This window comes from Phocoena phocoena, chromosome 2, assembly GCF_963924675.1.
Source record: "Phocoena phocoena chromosome 2, mPhoPho1.1, whole genome shotgun sequence".
Taxonomy (NCBI): domain Eukaryota; kingdom Metazoa; phylum Chordata; class Mammalia; order Artiodactyla; family Phocoenidae; genus Phocoena; species Phocoena phocoena.
In genome coordinates, this window is record NC_089220.1 from 66,093,517 (window position 1) to 66,116,086 (window position 22,570).

At 36.5% G+C, this 22,570-nt stretch overlaps 1 protein-coding gene across 1 annotated transcript in view; it reads right to left on the bottom strand.

The window, feature by feature from the left end:
- ARHGAP5 (Rho GTPase activating protein 5) overlaps positions 1 to 22,570 on the bottom strand; it is a 58,485-nt gene that overhangs the window by 19,792 nt on the left and 16,123 nt on the right. Inside the window, exon 2 of the mRNA XM_065872191.1 lies at positions 16,151 to 16,298. Coding sequence (XP_065728263.1) covers positions 16,151 to 16,298 — 148 coding nt within the window. The remainder of the gene's footprint in view (positions 1 to 16,150; positions 16,299 to 22,570) is intronic.

Here is a 22,570-nt window from a genome sequence, read left to right on the forward strand (position 1 = left end):
TAGGATTATTAAAATTAAGTAGGGTTCATTTTCTAAACATTTATTAAAAAAGGATTTATTCACATGTCCTCCTAGTTTTAGGAGCTGCGGGTCCCTCCTCTCTTAGAGATTATGGTCTAATGGCTGTGGTGTTTAAAAAACAAAACAAAACAAAGCATTGGCTGTAACCCAATGACCAACTACTTCAAAGAAGAAAATGTTCTTGCTAACAGATAAAAATTTATTTCAAAACTAGAAAACACAAAAGGTAACATATTAACATACTAAAAAGCCTTAAGGAATTTCTGCTAGATATAGGCATACTAAAATTATCTAAAGAAAGGCTTTAAGGTCTAATTTATAATTCCTCTTTGCTAGATCAAGAATAAACAAGTCACACTTGAATTATTAAATTCAGATGCCAATGATACCAACTTTTAGCATTATCTGACACGGATAAGGTTATTAAAAGCCTAGAATTTCAAAAGCAACATAAAAAGCCCTTTAGGAAATAATATGTCTCCTAGTGTGATGCATTAAGAAAGACACAACAGGGCTTCCCTGGTGGCGCAGTGGTTGAGAGTCCGCCTGCCGATGCAGGGGACACGGTTTCGTGCCCCGGTCCGGAAGGATCCCACGTGCCGCGGAGCGGGAGCGGCTGGGCCCGTGGGCCATGGCCGCTGAGCCTGCACTCCGCAGCGGGAGAGGCCGCAGCAGTGAGAGGCCCGCGTAACGCAAAAAAAAAAAAAAAAAAGAAAGACACAACAGCCCTGTGTAGAATTCCAGCCAAAAATGTTTACGTTGACTCTGACCAGGAATCAGACAAACTTCAGGAACATTCTGCAAAAAAGTGACTTAAAATTTTCAAAGAATGTGTCAGGAAAACATACGTAAGGCTAGGGAACTATTCTAGATTAAAGAAAACTAAAGAAACATAACAAGAAATGCAATGCACGAGCCTTGACTGGATCCTAAAGTGAAAGAATAAAAAAATTGTAAGAGGGCATTATTGGGACAATGAAGGAAATTTGATTATAAGTAAAATATTAAATAACAGTATTTTATCAATGTTACATTTCCTGAAGGTGGTATTTATACTGTGGTTATGTGGAGGAAATGTCCTTGTTCTTAAGAGACACATGCCAAAAAGATTTAAGAGCAAAGTGCCATGATGTCTGTAACTTTCAAATGGTTTGGGGAAAAAAAAAAAGCTGGGGAGAAATGTGGCAACCCAGCCCCCCATCCAAACTGGTATATCTAGATGAAAGATATATGGATGCTCAATCATACTATTCTTGCAACATTTCTGAACGTTCAAAAGTTTTCAAAATGTGAAGAAATAAAGAAAATATGGGATGGTTACTTCAGATTTGTGGTCGCATATTTAACACGAAATGCATGTTTTTTGTTTTTCTACAGCTATAATCTACTTTCTGGTCCAACCACAGAGTAGACAGGGAGTTAGTTTAACCAAAGTTGAGGTTTGCCAAGAGAGTAACATGGTCAGGGTTGAGGAGGTATGCAAAGGAGTGAATATAAGAATGGATTGAGATATATATAGGTAGGACAAGGAAGTACAGAAGACATTAGGTAATGACATTTAGTGAAAAAGTGTCAGAATAATGAAAATTAGTAGGAGTTCTTCAAAAAAGCAAATGGGAATGCTTTTAAATAAAATAAATCAATCAAATAAAAAGGAAGTTATATATTTAAATAAAAAGAAAGTTATACTGACCTTTATTTTAGCAATAAAACAAAGATTTGTTTTACCCATTTAACCTCATTTATTTCATCCATTTTGGTGTGTTGGAACAACATAATTTTTAGGCCAATATTTAAAGAAACTTACCGAGACATTCATCCTTCTAACAGAGTTTTAGCAGAAAAATAACCTCTAGGCTATACAGATAGTTTATTTCTTTATAATCCATTTGTAATAGTGGGGGCATTCCAGATTAACTACATCTACATGCAAATATAAATTTTAGGATACATAGGTGAAGAAATTCTTCCCCTATCTGGAACTTGGTCATCTGATCACCTAACCTGTCATAATTGAAAAAATGGAAACAAAAAGGATTATAAATAGCCAAAAAGATGTACAAAGCCCTTGCACTAAAATATATTATTTCCTTTATAGGAGGAATACCTCCTGTTTTTCCAGATTCTATTTAACGTAACCAAAAACACAACTTAAACTAACTCTGCCATATGTTTTCCTCACTCACAGCAGATTAGAAGTTGCAAACTGGAAAAGTAAATAAGATTATAAGCAGCAGGAGGTACACTGACAACAAAGCAGGAAATTGAAAAACTATAAAATCTAGAAAAAAATTTAGAAAGTCTCTAACATAGGAATGCTTCAAAAGATTCTGAAGATAGCACGTTTTTAATACCAGAGAAAACTTTCATTAAAATATCATTCTAAAGGATAAAAGGATAAAGGAAGAAACACTTCCTAGCTCATTGTATGAGGTATTACCCCGATACTAAAGCCAGACAGACACCAAAAAAAAAAACTATGGACCAATATCCTTTATGAATACAGATGCAAAAAACTTTAACAAAACACTAGTAAACTGAACGCAACAGCATTAAAAAGATTATATACCATGAGCAAGTGGGACTTATCACAGGAATGCAAAAGTGGTTCAACATAAGAAAAAAACAATCAATACAACTCACCACATCAATAGAATGAAAGAAAAAAACCCACATGATAACTCCATTGAGAAAGAAAAACCATTTCACAAAATCCTTTTCATGATAAAAAATATTCAACTAGGAATAAAAGGTTTTATGGGTTGACTCTGTCTCCCCAAAAGATACGCTGATGTCACAACCCCCCAAAACCTCAGAAGGGGAACTTATTTGGAAACAGGGTCGTCACAGATGTAATTAGCTAAGATAAGATGACGTCATACTGGAGCAGAGCGAGTCCTTAATACAATGACTAGTGTCTTTCTTAGAAGACAGACACAGGAAGAATGGAGTTAACACTGCTGCAAGCCAAGAACACCAAGGATTGACAGCCACCACCAGAAGCCAGAAAGAGGCAAGGAAAGATTCTACCCAGAGTCTCAGATGAAGTGTGACCCAGCTGACATCTTGATTTCAGATTTCCAGCCTTTAGACTGTTGGCAAATAAATTTCTGTTGTTTTAAGCTACTCAGTCTGTGGGACTTCATTATGGCAACTCCAGGAAACTAATACAGAAGGGAACTTCTGCGATGCGATAAAGAGCATTTATGAAAAACTCAGAGCTAACATAATGGTGAAAGAATGAAAGTTTTTCTCTAAAGTAAGGAATACCAGCAATGCCTACTTTCACCACAGCTTTTCAACATTATACTGGAAGTTCAAGCCAGAGCAAGACAAAGAGATAAAATGCAACCAAATTTCAAAGGAAGAAGTAAAGCTATCCCTATTCACAAATGGATATGACCTTATATACAGACAAAATCCCAAATACACCCACACACCAAAAAACTAATAAGCTAATAAAAAAAACTTCAGCAAAGTTGCAGGATAAAAGATAATCACACGAAAATCAGTTCTATATAGTAGAAACAAACATTCCGAACATGAAATTAAGAAAATAATTCTGTTTATAACAGCATCCAAAAGAATAAAATACCTAGGAATAAATTTAGCCAAGGAAATGCAAGACTTGTACAATGAAAACTATAAAACAGTGTTGAGAGAAATTAAAGAAGACCTAAATAAATGGAAAAACATCTAGTGTTCATGGATTGGAAGACTTAATACTGTTAAGATGGAAATATTACCAAAGTCATCTACAGATCAAAATGCAATCCCTATCAAAAAGGAATAATAGGATGGCTAGAATTAAAACACACACACACAGGACAGCTACATGTAAAAGAAAGAAATTAGAACACTCCCTAACACCATACACAAAAATAAGTTCAAAATGGATTAAAGACCTAAGTGTAAGACTGGACACTATAAAACTCTTAGAGGAAAACACAGGAAGAAAACTCTGACATAAATCACAGCAAGATCCTTTTTAACCCACCTCCTAGAGTAAGGGAAATGAAAACAAAAATAAACAGGACCTAGTGAAACTTAAAAAGTTTTTGTACAGCAAAGGAAACTATAAACAAAACAAAAAGACAACCCTCAGAATGGGTGGGAGAAAATATCTGCAAATGAATCAATGGACAAAGGATTAATCTCCAAAATATATAAACAGCTCATTCAGCTCAATATTAAAAAAACAAACAACCCAATCCAAAAATGGGCAGAAGACCTAAATAGACATTTCTCCAAAGAAGACATATAGATGGCCAACAGGCACATGAAAAGCTGCTCAACATCACTAATTATTAGAGAAATGCAAATCAAAACTACAATGAGGTATCACCGCATACCGGTCAGAATGGCCATCATCAAAAAATCTAGAAACAATAAATGCTGGAGACAGTGTGGAGAAAAGGGAACCCTCCTGCACTGTTGGTGGGAATGTAAATTGATACAGCCACTATGGAGAACAGTATGGAGGTTCCTTAAAAAATTAAAAATAGAATTACCACATGAGCCCAGCAATCCCACTACTGGGCATATACCCAGAGAAAACCATAATTCAAAAAGACACATGCACCCCAATGTTCACTGCAGCACTATTTACAATAGCCAGGTCATGGAACCAACCTAAATGCCCATCGACAGATGAATGGATAAAGAAGATGTGGTACATATATACAATGGAATATTACTCAGCCATAAAAAGGAATGAAATTGGGTCATTTGTAGAGATGTGGATGGACCTAGAGACTGTCATACAGAGTGAAGTGAATCAGAAACAGAAAAACAAATATCGTATATTAACACATATATGTGGAATCTAGAAAAATGGTACAGATGAACAAGGCAAGGCAGAAATAGAGACACAGATGTAGAGAACAAATGTATAGACACCAAGGGGGGAAAGTGGGGGAGTGGTGGTGGTGGGATGAATTGGGAGATTGGGATTGACATATATACACTAATATGTATAAAATAGATAACTAATAAGAACCTGCTGTATAAAAAAATAAAAATAAATAAAACACATACACAGAATATAACATGTGTTGAGGAGGATGTGGACAAACTTGAACCCTTATACATTACTGATGGAAATGTAAAATGCAGAAAACAGTTTGACATTTCCTCAAAAAGTTAAATATAGAATTACCATACAACCCACCATTTCACGCCTAAGTATGTACCCAAAAGAACTGAAAACAGGTATTCAAACAAATATTTGTACATGAATGTTCACTGCTGCACTGTTCACAACAGCGAAACGGTGGAAACAAACCAAATGCTCACCAAGTGAACAAATAAACAAAATGCAGTATATATCCATACAATGACACATGCTACAACAGATGAATCTCAAAAACATTATGCGAAATGACAGAAGCCAGACAAAAGGTCACACATTGTGTGATTCCATTTATATGAACGATCCAGAATAAGTAAATCCATAAATACAGAAAGTAGGTTTATGGTGGCAGAGGATGGAGCAAGGGGGGAAAAGGGAAGGGAATAACCACTTAATTGGTATAGTTTTCTTTGGGGTGATGAAAATCTTTGGAACTAGATGAAGCGGTGGTTGTACAACATGGTAAATGTACTACATGTCACTGAACTGTACACCTTAAAATGGTTAATTTTAGGGCTTCCCTGGTGGCGCAGTGGTTGAGAGTCCGCCTGCCGATGCGGGGGACGCGGGTTCGTGCCCCGGTCCGGGAGGATCCCGCGTGTCGCGGAGTGGCTGGGCCCATGGGCCACGGCTGCTGGGCCTGCGCGTCCAGAGCCTGTGCTCCGCGGCTGGAGAGGCCGCAGCGGTGAGAGGCCCGCGTACCAAAGAAAAAAGAAAAAAGGTTAATTTTATAATATATGAACTTCACCTGAATAAAAATGTAAAAAAAAAAAGTATTCTAAGTCATCTAACCCCTGTAACTTCAAAGCTGATAACCATGCTTCCTTCTTATTAAAAATTTTCTTCTTAGTGTTTTAGGGCTCCATTCTTTTGTACAGCCTATTTGCAATGTGATCTTTTCTTCTCAGTCTCTACGCTCACCCTGAATTTCATCAGCACATAGTTTACATTAATATCTATACAGTGACAATTACCCAAATCTCATTTTAAGACCAAATAACTGGGCTTCCCTGGTGGTGCAGTGGTTGAGAGTCCGCCTGCCAATGCAGGGGACACGGGCTCGTGCCCCGGTCCGGGAAGATCCCACATGCCGCGGAGCGGCTAGGCCGGTGACCCATGGCCGCTGAGCTTGTGCGTCCGGAGCCTGTGCTCCGCAACGGGAGAGGCCACAACAGTGAGAGGCCCGTGTACCGCAAAAAAAAAAAAAAAAAGACCAAATAACTTTCCAAAGATCCACAGCCATACATTCAATTGAATCTTGAACTTTTAAAGAACCAGGCCACACAGCAGGAGGTGAGCAGTGGGCGAGTGAGGGAAGCTTCATCTGTATTTACAGCTGTTCCCCACTGCAGTGCTGGAGAGCGGCTGCAAATACAGATTTTCACCGGCAGAGAGGTTTGACTGCACAGAGACCATAATAAATCAGCTGCTTGCAGAAACATATCAAAACCCTATCAGTGAGTGGCAAGTGACCATTAAGCTGCATCTTACATAGTAGACTGGACCATAAGCAACACACTTCGGCTGTCACTGTCTCCCAATACCCCCAGGTGGGACCATCTAGTTACAGGAAAACAAGCTCAGGGCTCCCACCGATTCTGCATTATGGTGAGTTGTATGATTATTTCATTATATATTACAATGTAATATTAACAGAAATAAAGTGCACAATAAATGTAATGTGCTTGAATCATCCTGAAACCACCCCCCCGACACCGTGCCCCTGCCCGTCTGTGGAAAAATTGTCTTCTACAAAACCGATCCCTGGGGCCAAAAAAGTTGGGGACCACTGCCCTACAGGCACCTTAAGATTTAAGATGTACATAATATGAATCTATTATCAAACTGTCAAATCTGCTTTTCATACCATAATTCCTGTTTTCATTAATGGTGTACCACCTATGGTCACCCTAATATAGAATCTGAGAGGCATTTTTGAGACCTCTTTCAACTCCTTATCTATCCTAAATAGTTTCTTAGAGAGGACTATTACTCTTTCTTTTCAATCTCTCTCCACCACACTTTCTGTCTACTTAAAACTTATACTAATATTTCAAGGGTCATTTCCTAAATGGAACTTATCACAACTTCAACTAAAAACTGTAAAATTTATATGAAACAACAGTTTTCAGACACTGAACTATAGGCAGCTCAAAACTGATCTGTAAGGAAAAAGCAGCAAATAAATTAAAATGTCTGAATGCCCCGATTTAGTGCCTGGAAACAGATACTAGATAGCAGTGCAGAGAGGTGGAATCATATTGGCCTACCAGAGTTGAAAATATGGAGACAGGAGTTCAGAAAGGATGAGATGTCTAGAATTTGTGAGGTAGAGTACCAAAAAAAGAGGGAGAGATATATAGAGAAAGCCTCAGAGATATGCAGAAAAGACACTGGAGTCTTTGGTTGAATACTGCAAGTGTGTGAGAGGAAACTTTCTGAGGACAGGGGCTGAGACTAGTCCAAGTTCTATTCTCAAAAGACTTTTTTTTTAATTGAAGTAGAGCTGATTTTAAGACCTTCTAATATGCAGGGCAGTAAGTGAAGTCTTCATACCTTAAAGTAGGTCTAAATAAATACTAGAATAAAAGCTGCCATGGATCTGCCAAAATAAACTTACAAGCAAGCCTAGAAAGGACCAGACTGATACACAAAAGGCTTAACACATGACAAAACAAATCCAACACTCTTTAAAGGAACACTAGAAAATTCACCACGCAAAATGAAAAATTCAAAATGTCTGATGTCAAATCAAAACCGCCAGTCAAAGAAGCAGAAAAACACAACCCGTAATCAGGGGAAAAGCCAACAGAAACATAAACAGACCGAGAAATAAAATATGACAGAATCCATAAAACAAGGGCCTTAAAACAGCTATTATAAATTTTATAAGTATATTTAAAGATGTAAAAGAAAATATCAACATGATATTGATAAATGATAAAAAAGAGACTTAAAATGGAACTTCTAGATTTGACCATACAGGGGAAAAAAAAAAAAAAAATCAGTGAACTAGAAGATATAGCAATAGATACACAGCCTAGGTGAAATGAAACACAGAAAGAAAAAAAGGTTTAAAAAAATGAACAGTCTCAGTAATCTGCGGAACAATTTTAAGATGTCTAATACCATGTAACTGGAGTCCATAACTGGGAAACAGAACAGGAAAAAATATTTCAATAATGGCCGCAAATTTGAAAATTATAAACCATGACATCTAAGAAGCTCCAGAAACCTCAAGCAGAAGTGTTTTTTTTTTTAAAGCACACACTAAAATACATTTTTAATAATATTGCTAAAAACTAGAGAGAACAATGTTAAAAGCAGCTGGGAATCGAGGGAGAAAGGGGAACACATCATATACAGAGGAATACTGCTAAGAATAGCAGCAGATTTCCTTTTAAATATCATGCAGAAGACAAGAAGCAGTCTTTAAAAAGCTGAAAAGAAGAGCTTCCCTGGTGGCGCAGTGGTTACCCGCCTGCCAATGCAGGGGATACAGGTTCGCACCCTGGTCCAGGAAGATCCCACATGCTGCAGAGCAATTAAGCCCGTGTGCCACAACTACTGAGCCTGCACTCTAGAGCCCACAAGCCACAACTACTGAGCCCATGTGCCACAATTACTGAAGCCCGCGTGTCTAGAGCCCGTGATCCGCAACAAGAGAAGCCACTGCAATGAGAAGCTCGCACACCGCAATGAAGAGTAGCCCCCGCTTGCCACAACTAGAGAAAGCCCACACATAGCAACTTAGACCTAACGCAGCCAAAAATAAATAATATTTTTTAAAAAAAGCTGAAAAGAAAAAAGAAATCCATCAACAGCCTAGAACTATCAGAAGAACAAAGTTGAAAGACTACACTTCTCGATTTCAAAACTTACTAGAAAGCTAAAATAATGAAAACAAAGTGGTACTGGCAAAAAAGGATAGGCATAGGGACTTCCCTGGTGGTGCAGTGGTTAAGACTCCATGTTCCCAATGCAGGGGGCCCAGGTTCAATTCTAGGTCAGGGAACTAGATCCCACATACATGCTGCAACTAAGAGTTCACATGCCACAACTGAGGAGCCAATGAGCCACAACTAAGGAGCCCACCTGCCACAACTAAGACCCAGTGCAACCAAATAAATATATTTTAAAAAAATGGATAGGCATATAGATAAATGGAATATACGTGGAAGTGCAGAAGTACTCATATTTACAGTCAATTGATTTTCAAAAAGAATGCCAAGGCAATTCAATAAATGGTGCTTGGACAATGGATACATAGAAGCAAACGAATCGGGGCTTCCCTGGTGGCGCAGTGGTTGAGAGTCTGCCTGCCGACGCAGGGGACACGGGTTCGTGCCCCGGTCCGGGAAGATCCCACATGCTGCGGAGCAGCTGGGCCCGTGAGCCATGGCCGCTGAGCCTGCGCATCCGGAGCCTGTGCTCCGCAATGGGAGAGGCCACAACAGTGAGAGGCCTGCGTATCGCAAAAAAAAAAAAAAAAAAAAAAGAAGCAAACGAATCAAGCTGGAATCCTTCCTTGTGCCATACACAAAAATTAACTCAAAATGGATCATAGACCTCAATGAAAGAGCTAAAACCAAAAAAACTCTTAGAAGAACATATAGGAATAAATCTTTGTGATCTTGGGTTTGGTAAAACCTTCTTAGATATGATACCATGTGCACAGTAACAAAATTTTTTTAAAAACTGGATTTCATCAAAATTTTCAACTTTTGTGCTTCAAACGATACCAATAAGGAATCTGGGGAAAAAAATTTTGCAAGTCATATTGAAAGCAACTTGTATCCAGGATATATAAAGAGCTCTTAAACTCAACAGTAAGACAAACAACTCAATTTAAAAATGGTAAAGTATCCAGGGGCTTCCCTGGTGGTGCAGTGGTTGAGAATCTGCCTGCCGATGCAGGGGACACGGGTTTGTGCCCCGATCTGGGAAGATCCCACATGCCGCGGAGCGGCTAGGCCCGTGAGCCATGGCAGCTGAGCCTGCGCGTCTGTCCAGAGCCTGTGCTCCACAACGGGAGAGGCCACAACAGTGAGAGGCCCGCGTACCGGAAAAAAAAAAAAAAAAAAGGTAAAGTATCTGAATATATACTTCTCCAAAGACGATATACAAATGGCCAATAAACACCTGAAAATATGTTCAACATCATTTGTCATCAGGGAAATGCAAATCGAAACCATATGAGATAGCATTTCATACCCACTAGGATGGCTATAATCAAAAAATCAGAAAATAAGTGTTAGCAAAGATGTGGAGAAACTGGAACTCTTGCATATTGCTGGTGGGAATGTAAAATGGTGCAGCCACTTTGGAAGACTGTCTGGTAAATTCCTCAAACGGTTAAACACAGAGCTACCATATGATCTAGAAATTCCACTCTTAGGTATATATACTCAAAAGAAGTGAAAAACGTGTCCACACAAAACTTTTACAGGAGGGTTCACAGCAGCAATATTCACAATAGTCAAAAAGTGGCAAACAACACAAATGTTCATCAATGGAAAATTATTCAACAATAAAAATGAATGAAGTACTGATAGATGCTAACACTGATGTTAAAAAACACTATGTTAGGGCTTCCTTGGTGGCGCAGTGGTTAAGAGTCTGCCTGCCGATGCAGGGGACACGGGTTCGTGCCCTGGTCTGGGAGGATCCCATGTGCCGCGGAGCGGCTGGGCCCGTGAGCCATGGCCGCTGAGCCTGTGCTCCGCAGCGGGAGAGGCCGCAACAGTGAGAGGCCCGCATACTGAAAAAAAAAAAAAAAAAAAAAAAAAACACTATGTTAAATCAAAGAAGCCAGTCATAAAAGACCAGAACAGGTAAATCTATAGAGACAGAAAGTTAAGGGGGGGTGGGTGTGGAGAAGAGGGAGTGACTGCTTAATGGGTGGGGTTTATTTTGGGAGTGATGAAAATGCTCTAAAATTGAAAGTGCCGATGGCTACACAACTCTGTGAATATACAAATATACCACTGGATTGTACAATTTAAATGGGTGAATTGTAGAGTATGTGATATCTTTCAAAAATAAGGATAATTATCTGTTTAAAGCAAAACTTATGAACATATATTGTGATGTTTAAAACATATTGGAAAATTAAAATGTACAACAAAAGAACAAGGGATAGGAGGGTTAAATGAACTGGTCCAAGGTTCTTAAGCTACATATCATGGTGGTATAATGTTGCCTGAAGATGAACTGTGATTAAACAAACAGAGTGATAAAAATCACAAATGCACAACTAACTACAGTTCTGTACCACACTGTTAGCCACATTTAACATGATTCTGAGGGAGCAGGACTGACCTTATGCACAAGTCCCCTTTTCCCGCAAAAATGAATGAAAAAATAAAGTCAGCATCTTTTAAACCAGTGGCCACATAGTAAAAACTGTACATCATTGTCCATTCATTTAAAAACCAAAGTCACTAGGATGGTATAAAAGTGATAACTGATGCCTTTTTAACTTTCTGAACTTTTTATTATTTCAAATTCTAGAGCACCACTAAAAAATCCTAACAGGTAAATATAACTAATATCCCTGGCATTGGAGTTAAAATAGAATAAAAAATATTCAGTTAATCCAAAAGAAGGCAGGAAAAGAAAAGAAAAGGAATAATGTTCACATGAGACAAAAAGAAAAATAAAAACAAGATGGCAGATTTAAAACCAGTTATACTGATTATTACATGAAAAGCCAATGATCAAATAAACGCTCTGCTTAAAAGAAGTGGATTGTCAGATTCAGATATGCTATCCACAAGAAACTATGTTAAATATAAAGATACAAATGAAAGGATGAAAAAAGATATACCACATAGACACTACTCAAAAGAAAATACCATTGGCTATGTTAATTTTAGACAAATGAGGCTTCAGAACAAGGAGAATGCTTCATAATGATAATAGGTCAGTTCATAAAAAAAGACATAATCCTAAATGTATGTGCAACTAAAAGAATTTCAAAACACATGAAGCAAAAACTAACACAACTGAAAGGAGAAACAGACAAATCTCAATCATGATTTCAGATTTCAATAGTATTCGATTAAAAAAACAAGTCAACAAGAAAATCAGTAAGGATAGACAAGACTTGACGAATACTCTCAAGAACTTGACCTGACATTTATAGAACCCTTCACCCAACAGCTTAAAAAACACTCTGTTGAAGGCTCCATGGAACATTCTTCAAAACAGACCACATTCTGGGCTATAAATAACAAGTCTCAATAAACTTACACTGAAATCAAACTGTTTTCCAACTACAACAGAATTAAACTAGAAATGAATAACAGAAAGATATCTGGAAAACATTTAGAAATAAAACACTCTTAATAATCAATGAGTTAAATTAAAAAGTCAAAAGGGAAATTACAAAGTACTTTGAACTGAATGAAAATGGAAACAACATATCAAGATCAGTGGCACACAGCTAAAATAATGTTTACAGGAAATTTTAAAACATTTAACATTATAGTAGAAGACTGGTCAAAATCATTATCTAGCTTCCATTTTAAGAAACTATAAAGAAACAAAATGAAAGCAGAAAGAAGGAAAACAGAAAAAAAAGTATAATTCAGTGAATTTAGAAATGGACAAGAGAGGAAAATCAATAAAACCAAAAGTTGGTTCTTTGAAAGATCAAGAAAATTGATAAACCTCTCTCAAGAGGACAAAAAAAAGAAATCAGTAATGCCAAAAACAAAAGAGAAGACAGATGCTACAGACATTAAAAGTATGATAAGGAATTTTATAAACCACCTCTGCCAACTTGAATGAAATGGACAAACTCCTTGAAAGACACAATCAATGCTTACTGAAGAAACTGAAAATCTGTACAGCCCTGTATCTATTAAAGGAATTTAACGTATAGTTAAAAGCCTCCTCACAAACAAGATTCCAGGTCCAAATAGTTTCCTGGGTGAATTCTACAGAAATTTAATTTAAAAATATTACCATTCTATACAAACTTTTCCAGAAAATAGACTCAGTCTATGATGCCAGGTTTACCCTGATAGCAAAACCAGACAAAGACACTGCAAGAAAAGAAAACTATAGACCAATATTTCTCAGAATACAGAAACCCTTAACATTTTAGCAAACTGGATCCAGCGATAAAACATTATGACCAAATGGTGTATGACTAACCCAGGAACGCAAGGTTAGTTTAAAAATCAACATTTAAAAATCAATTAATGGGGTTTCCCTGGTGGCACAGTGCTTAAGATTCTACCTGCCAATACAGGGGACACGGGTTCATGCCCTGGCCCAGGAATATCCCACATGCCGCGGATCAACTAAGCCCATGCACCACAACTACTGAGCCTGCGCTCTAGAGCCCATGAGTCACAACTACTGAAGCCTGAGTGCCTAGAGCCTGTGCTCCACAATAAGAGAAGCCCGTTGCACAGCAACAAAGACCCAATGAAGATCCCACAGCAAAAAAAAAAAAAAAAAAAAACCCTCAAAAATAAAATCAATTAATATAATTCACCACATAAACAGACTTTAATAAGAACTCTAGGATCATATCAACAGAAGCAGAAAAGCCACATGACAAAATCAACATCCATTTTGGATAAAAATGCAGCAAACTAAGAATAGAAGGATTGGGACTTTCCTGGTGGTCCAATGGTAAAGAATCCACCTTCCAATGCAGGGAACGTGGGTTCAATCCCCGGTCAGGGAACTAAGATCCCAGATGTTGCAGGGCAACTAAAGCCCACATGCCACAACTACTGAGCTCATGTGCCTCAACTAGAGCCAGCGTGCTGCAAACTGAAGAGTCCTGGCGCTCTGGAACCCGCAGGCCACAACTAGAGAAGAGAAAACCTACACGCCACAACTAGAGAGAAGCCCAAGCACCACAACGAAGAGCCCGAGCACCGCAACGAGAAAGATCCCGCGTGCCTCAACGAAGACCCCACGTGCCGCAACTAAGACCCGACAGACTGAAAAAAAATAAATAAAAATCTTAAAAAATAAATAAAATAAAAGAGCCAGTGCTTTCTTTAAAAAAATAGAAGGATACTTTTCAACCTGATAAAGAATATCTACAAAAAACTGAGAGCTAACATCATACCTGACAAAAGACTAGATGCTTTCTGAGGTGATAAAAATGTTCTAACTCTTGATTGCAGTGGTGCTTATATGACTACAGAGTTATTAAAACTCATACTGTATAATTAAAATTGGCAAATTTTATTGCATGTAAGTTATGACAGTAAAGCTGATTTTAAAAACTTCCACCATATTTTCTTCAGGGTTGTTTAAAAGAAGGTTAGTCCTCTAAACAAGGGTGTTGATTATATTTACATTACAAGTTAAACCTTAAATATGGAGATGGCTGCTCCAGTCCATAATGAGAATCTGATATTCAATTCTTAAACAACTGAGAATTTCTGCTAAAATGGATTAGCATTAATCAGTAACAAAATAATACATACTACTACATCAACAAAAGAACTAGCTTTAATCTTTATATAAGTATTCTTATGGTTTTATGGTACCTAAGTATACTTCTAACAAAGCACTTAAATATATAAATTACCTGCCAGTTGACTGAACTAATTCAAATGTTGCTAAGAATTGAACTAGAATTTTCATTTTATCTTACACTTGGAATTTATTTTCCTCAAGCCAAATCACTCGACTACCATGAAAATATTCAAGAAGTGGGACTTTTTAATTATAAAAATAAATGTACAAAATGCAATCCATTATTAATTTATTATTTTCTAATCACTAAAGAAAAGTCTTTTTGAATTGCTCAGTCATATCCACAAGGCCTAATTATATTACTAGAGAAAATGAGATTTCTTTTACCTCAAAGCAGATAGCTAATATTATAAGAACCTCTGCATTTCTACTATGCTAAAGATGGACAGAAATACATAAAGAAATTTGCCTAATACTTCTGTTGAAGGAAAAAACAAATGATTAAAGGCATATACAAATACAGGCTCTATAAATTAAAATTTATTAACTTAAGGGAGAAGATAGGCTATTTCAACTCTAATACCAGTGGATAACAGGTATTGCCCCATATTCCAATCGTTATTAAAACTGAAAGTTAGCACTTCTCACCGGACAACCTAATATGTACGTATAGAACATAGCTGACAGTCAAGATTAAATGGTATGGCGTACATACACCTAAGTAAAAATAGCTTGATTTTTTAGATAGGACATGGGCATCCTAGCTTGTTTATTCTTTAAACAATACTTGTTTATCAAAAGAGGTCATTAAGAATAAATAAAGCTAAAATGAAATTAGCTCACGTTTTCAAACCATTACATTTTGGAGTCTATTCAAATCACTGAAGCTTCATGGTTAACTTGTATTCATTTTAAATGCACATAAACATAATGTTCTGCCTTTATAACCCAACTCTGACTACTTTCTGAATAGTTTCATCAAAGTAAACATAACAGCAGGCTTGTTTTTAAAACAGTGAGGATATCTACACACTCCTTACAAATACAACTCAAACCATACAAACCATATTAAGCTAGCGCTGCTGAATAAATAGTAACATCACAAGCTACCTCTTGCACATTCACAAATATTGCTATGAATTTTTAAAAGAAAAATTCACGTGTAAAATGAGTTAAAAAATAGTATTAGACTTAAAATGTTGCAAACATTCAAATTACTGATTTAAATCATAACTATGATTAAACAGTAGCATAATTTAATAACTGAGTTATTCTAAATTCCAGAAAAAGGTAAGTTTAACATTTTAGTATTTGACTTAGCCATTTAATAAAGAGAAGTCCAACAAAAGCATGACTGGCTAACAACAAAACTGCTTTCAAATATCAGATGGTTACATCTAGAATTAATACTCAAGATAATCAATCCTAATGAGAACGATACACCTCTTTCAAATTTTAGCTTGAATCAGGAACATTTGACAAACTATTGGTGTAGCAAAAGTGAAATTTTATATCAAACCTCTTGCAATGATACTTCTATCCTACCTGTATCTTCAATAAATTCCACACATTTTTCAACAAATAGTGGTATGGGCTTCTCAGCTGTAACCAGATCCTGGAGGGGCATCCCAAAGTAATTACTTTCCCAATTTCTACGTGTTGGTGGATTGAAGTTCTTAGTTTTCTTTTTTTGCTATAAGAAAACATATTCAAGTTAAAACTATTAAAATTAATTTCCTTCAGAAAAACATTAGTATTAAGCAATGTAAATAAACATTTTGTATCAAAAGATATATTTAAAAGCCATATCCAACCTAAACGTCCATTAATACTGGGTTCATTTAAAAAATTCTGCTAGAAGCAGCAACGTGACCAAAAGAAAGAGACAAAAGTGAACAGACAAAAAAATGACTGAATAGAAGAAACTTTTCCCTTTGTAAAATACTAGAAAACTGGATAGGTAAGGAAATTAGAAAAGATCATTTTTCAATGCCACGTGAAAAGGAGAAACTAGGAGTAAGCAATGCTCAATTCACAGTTTCAGTGTGGTCTGTTGATTGGTGCATTTGTTATTTGGTCTTTGGGGAAGTTCCAAGTGAGATTTTTGTGCATAGCTATACTAGTAAGAATATAACATAGCTTTAATTATTGATTATACAATGAAGCTATGCAACTCCATGAGTTTTAACCCCATCATTACCCCATTTTCTTCCTATCTATTGACTCTATTTCTTAAATATTAAGATAATTTTTATAAAAGAAAATAACATCCTAGTGGGAAAGGAGATGTTAATTTAGTCTATTAAAAATGTTTTATTAAGCACCCCCAAAAAGATAATTTTTATAAGTAATGGACAAAACATTTTCACAATAATAAACAAAATTACATAAGAATTTTCAAAGTTTAATCTCAATATTGCATTGGGAGAAAATGGGTTCTTAACCAGGGAGCGAACATTTCAAAAACCTAAGGAGATACTGCCTGGAATTCAACCCTTAAGGAGATTCTGAGTCAGTCTTCCTTAAGTAGGGTGTATTTATATTTGTCGTAAGTATTGTTACTGACTTACAAATCACATAAAAACATACCATTTCTAATCAGAAAAGTGTGTGTGGGGCAGGGGAGGGAACACAGGCAGAGCTTTCAATGCTTAAAGCAACAGTCCTCATTTTAATTTCCAGAGGAGTCTCTCCTTTGGATGGATTGATCTTTCAATGTGTTCTTCCAAGTTCCAAGTTATGCAACTGATACCCTGCATAATCAATCAAGTCCTTTCTTCATTTCAATTTCAGGCTGCTCTACCTAGCAAACTTCCAGATCTCATGAAATCCAACTTCTAAGTCTTCATATACTATTATCACTCTGATGATACAGATTACATAAACTCTGGTAGGTACAGATTACATACAATATAACTAGTTGTCTGAAATGTTACCAACAAAGCATTGGAATACTTGGTATGGCTCAAGACCTAGCCCACCAAGTCAAGTAGTGTGGATCCTTCCTTACTCCTTAAACAATCCTTCCACTACCACCACCACCAAAACAGAACAATGTGCAAGAAAGTAGAAATGAAGAGATTGTAATTTCAAAGCTGAGGTAGGGATATAGCGACTGGGTCCTCTTCTTTCTCAGGAGCACTAAGGTGCTTTCCAGCCTGCAAACTATTAGCTGCACCATTTGATTACAAAAGTGAAAACTGAGCCAAAGATGGATGTTTTTGTTTAGAGAGATAATACAGTGGTGAAAAAGATTACACTTAAGCAAATTAATGAAAACAGCAAATGCCTAACCTATGGCAAGAGCAACAGGAATAAAAGATCTTAATCTGCAATGACACCTAAAAAACAAAGTTGTAAGAAAAGTAAGCTAGCTAGTCCTAACTGTTCCAATCAACTCTTAAGAAATTCTCTTTTTATATTACCCTTTAGGAACCAAACTAAACTCTGAATATTTCACTAAAATTGGGGGTAGATTTCTCTGGCTTATGCTCAGGGAATATCCATCCCTCAAAGTCCATAAAGTTACAAGGGCCAGTTATTTAATTCTGCAGTTACTCCAAGATCAGATTACACCAGTAATCTGAGGCAATGAAATGCTAAGTGGCTTATAGCATGGAATTTCTGGCAAAGTATAAAGGGATAATTTACTAACATACAACTGCCCTGACAGTCAAGTTATAGTTCACATATATGGGGAAAAAAAGCATAAAAAGCTTATGTGACTTTACCAATTTTTCTACTAATTTACAGTGGTGCAAAAGAAAACTCTATGTAGGAAAATAGTTTTGAATTAGACATTCCTATATTAGCTTTTATGATGAATAAAAACATATATAACTTTTTTTCTACAAGTGATAGTTCTTAAGCATAAGAATCACTTCAGGGAGTTCTTTAGAAATGTGAATTTTGAAAAACTCTACATTATTCTAACATACAACCCTTACTTAAGAGTTGCTAATCTATAGCTACAAATTTATACCAATTCAAATTAACTTATATAATTTAAAATCTATTTCATAAATTAAACTAAGGCTAGATGATTACAACTGCTATAAAATCCCATCAAGGTTCTCTGAAATGCAAGAAAAAGATGAGGCATATGGTTATTTGGTCATTTATATCTATAGCTTTTGATGAGCCAATAGTCAGAAATGGCAGGTCCCAATAAATAATTATGCCAGCAGGAAAACAGGATCTGATTTATGATAATCCAACTTTTGATTCATTACTACATTCATACAAATCTTAGTTTCTGCTTAAATGCAAATACCCATGGTCTTTTCTTCCTGGCCACTTAGGCAAATCTCATGTCTGCAAAAGCATATCCAGTAAAATAAACACTGTATTTCACAAATAATATAAACAATGTTATCAGTTAAGTGTCCAGTGGATATTAAAAACTATCATTAGTATAAGTAAACAGGACCAGGAAAAGGCATATAAATAGCTCTTTACAGAATCTGCTCTTCCACTTCAGCAATATCAGCAACACAACAAAAGAGAGCATCTAAGCAACATCCTCAAATATTCAATAAATACTGTCGATACAATCAATAACACTGAAAAAAACAATACCTCAATTGCTTCATATGTAACCAACAAACTGCAGAAAACTTAAGTAGCAAAAAACAGTTGAGGACGCTTTCAAAGAATAAATCCAGGAAACAAGAAATTTTGGACTTCTCTATTCTCTTAAATTATTATGGGATTCTTGAAATAAAAGATTAAAGAAGAAATGAGACAACCAGAGGCAAAATGTAAAGAAAGTGAAGAAAAAAACCCATTAAAGAAATGAATACCTCTTTAGTAAAAGAACCAATATGATTGAAAAGATCAGAAAAAAGTGGAAAAGATCATCAGAGTTCTCTTTTCTACTGCATCATTTCTTTGACACACGCCAAAAAATACTTTTGCTCCCATTTTTAAAAGAAGTCTTAATCTTCTTCTCTCTGCTAGCTACTGCTCCAGAATTCTACTCCCTTTTGTAGAACAAACTCTATATAAATCATCTATACTAGCTGTCTCCAATTCCTCTCCTTCCATTCCCTCTTATATGTACTTATATTAGTTTATCACTCTCATCACTCCACTAAATCTGCTCTTACTAAGTTCACGAATGACTGTTTTGCAATAGTGAGTTCTCAGCTCTCATCTTACTTAACTTTTCAGCAGTCACTCTCTTTAGGAGACGACCTCTATTATCTCACTTGTTCTCCCCTTATTAGTCTCTATTATCTCACTTGTTCTCCCCTTATTAGTCTCCTTAGCTTGGCCCTCCTCGGCAACCTTGTAATACTGTGAATACCCCAGGCCTCAGTCCCTGCCTTTTTTTCTCAATATCTATAATCACCCTCTTGGTAATGTCATCCATATGCTGCTAACCCAAGAGCTCAGCTCTTTCTCCTGAACTCCAGACTCATTTGAAACCTTCTACCTGACTCTTCACTTGAATGTATAAGAGATATTTCTTTCTTAACATGCAAAACTGAACTCCTGATGATTTCCTTAAAATGAGCTCCACCTTCAGCCTTCTACATCTCAGTTGCTGGTAATTCCATCCTTTCAGCTGCCAGGCTAAAATCTTGGAGTCACTTTTGATCCCTCTTATTTTCTCATGCCTTACTTCCAAATCTATGAGATCTTAACCATCTTCACTGCTAATTCCCTGGTCCATACAGCTATCACCATTTCACATATGTAGATTACTGCGTTGACTGCTCAATCAATCCTCCCAGCTTCTACCACCATTCTCTACATACCGTTCTCAATAAAGCACCCAGAATGACAGTGACCCACAAATAACAGCCTTCAAAGCCATATATAATCTAGCGTGCTTTGAACTCGGCTTCTATATATTCTGACCTCATTTTCCTCTACTTTCTCCATCATTTTACTCCCTTTCCTTACTTCCTTGTGCAAGTAAGTTACACAGCTTACTTGCTTTTTTAGCATGTGACACATGCTCCTAACTTAGGACTTTTGCATTGGCTGTTCCCTTTACCTTCTCAATAAGGCCTACATGGACTATTAAAAATTGTGATCTATGGCCTGTCTTCCTCTAACTACTGCCCAGTACTTCTAATCCCTCTTACACTGCTTTTCCTACCCACAACACTATATAAATTTTCTCATATATCATCATCATCATTATTATTTTGGTGTACGCTTGCTACAATTTAAGCTCCACACAAGGGCACGGATTTTTATCTGCTTTGTTCATTAACATACTCCAATGCTCTGGAATTCTGCTTGTGAGAAAGAGAAAAGTGCAAAGATAGTCGAGGTCTCTTCTGAAATAATGAATTTAATTTGTAGATTGAATGATCACCACAAATAGGAGTAAACCATCAAGTTACAGACATATGCTGCTGAACTCAGTAAGCTTCAAAAATCTTAAAAGCATCTAGGCAGAAGAAACCAATGACCAACAAAGGAGGGAAAATATCAGGCTAGCCTCAAAGTTCTCACGAAAACTTGGGAAGTCAGAAGACTCTTCTATGTGAATGTTCATGGGAAAAAGATTTGTCAAAGATTCTTTATTTAGCCAGTATGTCATCCAAATGTGTGTAACAAGCAACTACAGCTTTTTTTAAGTTCTCAAATATGTAATAGTTAATATTTAAATTATAGCACTCTCGAACTGCCCTAGAAATCCTAAACACATAATGAAACATCATCGGGCGGAGACAGGGCATGGAGGGATAAATTAGGAGCTTGGGATCAACATATACACACTACTGTATATAAAATAGATAACCAACAAGGACCTACTTTATAGCACAGGGAACTATACTCAATGTTTGGTAATAATCTACAAGGGAAAAGAATCTGAAAAAGAATAACTATTAGTTCCTTTATTTCTCTCTCTCTTTTTGCTGATGAAGAAAATAGATAACAAGAAAAAAGCAAATTAAAAAATAAATGTAAATGGATTAAGATCAGATCAGCTATAAAAGACTCTCAGACTTGGTACAAAACTAAACAGGAGAACCTCCCTGGTGGCACAGTCGTTAAGAATCTGCCTGCCAATGCAGGGGACACGGGTTCGAACCCTGGTCCGGGAAGGTCCCAAATGCCACAGACCAAGTAAGCCCGTGTGCCACAACTACTGAAGCCCATGCGCCTAGAGCCTGTGCTCCGCAACAAGAGAAGCCGCCGCAATGAGAAGCTCGTGCACCGCAACAAAGAGGAGCCCCCGCTTGCCACAACTAGAGAAAGCCCTCGCGCAGCATTGAAAATCCAATGCAGCCAAAAACAAACAAACAAATAAATAAATTCATTTAAAAAAACACAAAAAACTAAACGTGACTAACTAACCACATGCCATTTAAACAGACTGCTAAAAACTGAAAACAAAATGATGAGAAAATAATGATTTTTTTTGTTTTTACAAGAGCAAGGTTAACATTGCAGCTGTCTTCTAAGCAAAAAGCTTTGAACTACACAAAAGAGACTCACTTACAATTACCTAGAATTCAATCCACCAAGTAGCAGAAACAAAGTATAGCAGAAATATGTACCTCTATGGAAACAGAATAAGAAATTTTAAATGATCTCCTTTAGTCCTTGTCAAGATCTAGTACACCAAAATTAATGATAATAAAGATGAATTAAGAAGGCTGATTTTAACAGATTTACATATACTGATATATGTTACAGTTTAAGAACAGGATAAATAGTATAATTCCATTCCATCAAAATAAATCATTTATGTTGATATTATAGCAAAAATTTAAAAACGAATACCAAACTATTGACAACGATACCCTTAAATTTAGAGCTGGGTATAGAAGGAAAGAGAAAGAAAAGACTGGGGGGAGGTTATACAGAATTTTCACTGTAAATTGTACATTTCCTTTTGTAAAGGAAGTACTTTTTGAAAAGATAAAGATCACTTGTGTAACCAGAAAAAAATCAAGATTTAAAAAATTGTGTCTATGCGGGACTTCCCTGGTGGCACAG